Source organism: Salvia hispanica, chromosome 2 (genome assembly GCF_023119035.1).
Source record: "Salvia hispanica cultivar TCC Black 2014 chromosome 2, UniMelb_Shisp_WGS_1.0, whole genome shotgun sequence".
Lineage (NCBI taxonomy): Eukaryota > Viridiplantae > Streptophyta > Magnoliopsida > Lamiales > Lamiaceae > Salvia > Salvia hispanica.
Window position 1 is genome coordinate 6,511,688 of NC_062966.1, and position 2,369 is coordinate 6,514,056.

General features: G+C 39.2%; 1 protein-coding gene across 1 annotated transcript; it reads left to right on the forward strand.

Moving 5' to 3' along the window:
• The first annotated feature begins 437 nt into the window (after positions 1-437).
• On the forward strand, positions 438-2,056 carry LOC125203233 (protein LEAD-SENSITIVE 1). Its single transcript, XM_048101545.1, has 3 exons — positions 438-579; positions 690-763; positions 1,121-2,056. Exons 1-3 carry the CDS (start codon positions 560-562, stop codon positions 1,801-1,803), a joined length of 777 nt encoding a protein of 258 aa, XP_047957502.1. The 5' UTR covers positions 438-559; the 3' UTR covers positions 1,804-2,056.
• Positions 2,057-2,369: the final 313 nt, after the last annotated feature.

Genomic DNA, 2,369 nt, shown 5'->3' on the forward strand with positions numbered 1-2,369 from the left:
TCCGTCTTCACGAACAAGTGCACGAATTTCTCGGGATGCTCGGGAGTGTCGATTGCATGAATGGAAGAATTGCCCTGTGGCGTTGAGGGGGTCATACACGAGCGGCCACAAAGGCACCCTCCCTTTTTTAATTATGTCTTTTTTTATTTTTTAGGTAGTTAAATTGTAATTTTATTTTATTTATAATGAAGTGTGTTTTTTATTAATTGAATTTGTTGGAATTAAAAATAAAAAATGAAATTGAATGAATAGTTAAGAGATGGTTAAGAGATGAAGGGATGCAGGTGTTGTCTCTTAGTTAAGAGATGAGCTGAAAAGTACAGTGGGGCACATGAATAGTGAAGATATGAGACGGTTAAGAGACGGATAAGAGATAGTTTTGCGGATGCTTAGGGCATGAAATTTGGGAATGAAGGCAAGGGCAATTTCGTCATTCCGTTTGCGTATAGCGTCAGAGCCATAAATCACAGATACGCGGCGAAGGATCATCTGCAGTTTTCGTTTTACCGCAACGCAACTCTTCCCCAATCTCACTTCGCACTTAGATTCACCGCAGGAAATGGGGCTGCTCTCCAACAGGTACATCTCCTCAATTTTCTAAATCGTTTGAATTATCTCCATTTCTTACCTTCTATAGATTAATCGAGTATTTTGCTGATTTTATTTTTTGTGTGATTGCAAACCCGAAGAATCGTAAGGAGCAGCCTCAAACCAGGGGATCATATCTACTCGTGGAGGACTGCATACATCTATGCTCATCACGGTTGGTTTCAGATGAATTTATTTTATTAGGTTTTATTTAATTAAATTGGATGACAAATACAACTTCTGTGATTGCTGAGATCTCGACTTGTTTCGAATCGTAGAGCATGTAATTTCAGTGCAATCCAATTAGAATATGTATGAAATTGAATAAATATTCCTGACTAGCATTTGATGGTTAGAAATTAGATGAAAAAGAGGATTTGGTATAGATTTATTTAATGGAGTTTCTGCATAGTTGTTGCTTACTCATCATTGGATACTCTTCTTTGAGGAAAGCTTTTTTATTGTTTAAATTTAGTTATTGATGTCAAGGTTATATCTGATGATTTTCTGCACAATGCTTGGACGAGAATAGGTATATATCTTGGAGATGATAAAGTTATACATTTCACCAGACGAGGTCAGGAAGTCGGAACTGGTACTGTGTTAGATGTCCTGCTGGTGAGCTCAGGACCGAATCGATCATATATTCCGTGCCCCACCTGTCTCCCGAGAGACGATGCACATGGAGTGGTCTCGTCGTGTTTGAACTGCTTCCTAGCTGGTGGTATTTTGTACCGGTTTGAGTATTCAGTCAGCCCTGCTCTTTTCCTTGCAAAGGCACGGGGAGGGACTTGCACCCTCGCTGTCTCAGATTCTGATGATGATGTGATCCACCGAGCCAAATACCTGCTGGACAACGGATTTGGATGCTACAATGTGTTCAAGAACAACTGTGAGGATTTTGCAATTTACTGCAAGACGGGACTGCTCGTGCTGGATCAGAGTACAATGGGACAAAGCGGGCAAGCTGTGTCCATTATAGGCGGACCTCTTGCGGCTGTAATGTCCACACCACTGCGGCTTGTGACCACCAACATCTATGGGATGGCAGCAACTGCGGTTGGGGTTTATTGTGTGAGCCGCTATGCGGCAGACATTGGCATGAGGAGAGATGTGGTAAAAGTTCCTGTTGAGGATCTGACGAGAAGGCTCGCCACGGGTGTGCTTCAGGTCCTTGAACCAAGCATCCCTGCTGCACCACCTCTTGCTCACTAGGTAGCCTATACGGAGAGATACAACAGAGAAAACCTCAGCATTATCCATTTTCGATTTATATATAATATGGTTACTTAATAGTGTGGTTTGTAATGTCATTCTATAATTGTGAGATCCCTTGCAAGAAATGACATCATGCTACATTTTATCTTGATGCAATACAAAGTATGTTGGAGTATAAGATCATACGTACTTATGTGTATTATTTCCGGATGATATATATTGGAGTATAAGATCATACTTATGTGTATTATTTCCAGATGATATTTATTTGAGTAAGATCGTCCTTTGTGTATTATTTCCAGATGATATATACAGGGTACTACCCATGCCCGCATAATATAGATAAAGTTGTAAATGATACAGGATTTAATGCATAATTGATAAAGTAAAAAAGATGGAACGGTGGTGGAAGTAGTGACGGATTATAGAGTCCATATTATTACTAGTGTTAATAGTGTTTAAAACTTTTCATGTTAAAATTAATCTAATTTTAATTTTTTGATTAACTATCCAAAAATAGTAAAACTAGTCTATGTTATTATCCGCACACAAATAAATGCACC

Bases quoted from the DNA above. Each gene is read 5' to 3' on its own strand.
- LOC125203233 (XM_048101545.1), top strand. From the start codon at position 560: ATGGGGCTGCTCTCCAACAG. The intron at 580-689 runs GTACATCTCCTC...GCAAACCCGAAG, and splicing joins ATGGGGCTGCTCTCCAACAG to AATCGTAAGGAGCAGCCTCA. The intron at 764-1,120 runs GTTGGTTTCAGA...GGACGAGAATAG, and splicing joins ATACATCTATGCTCATCACG to GTATATATCTTGGAGATGAT.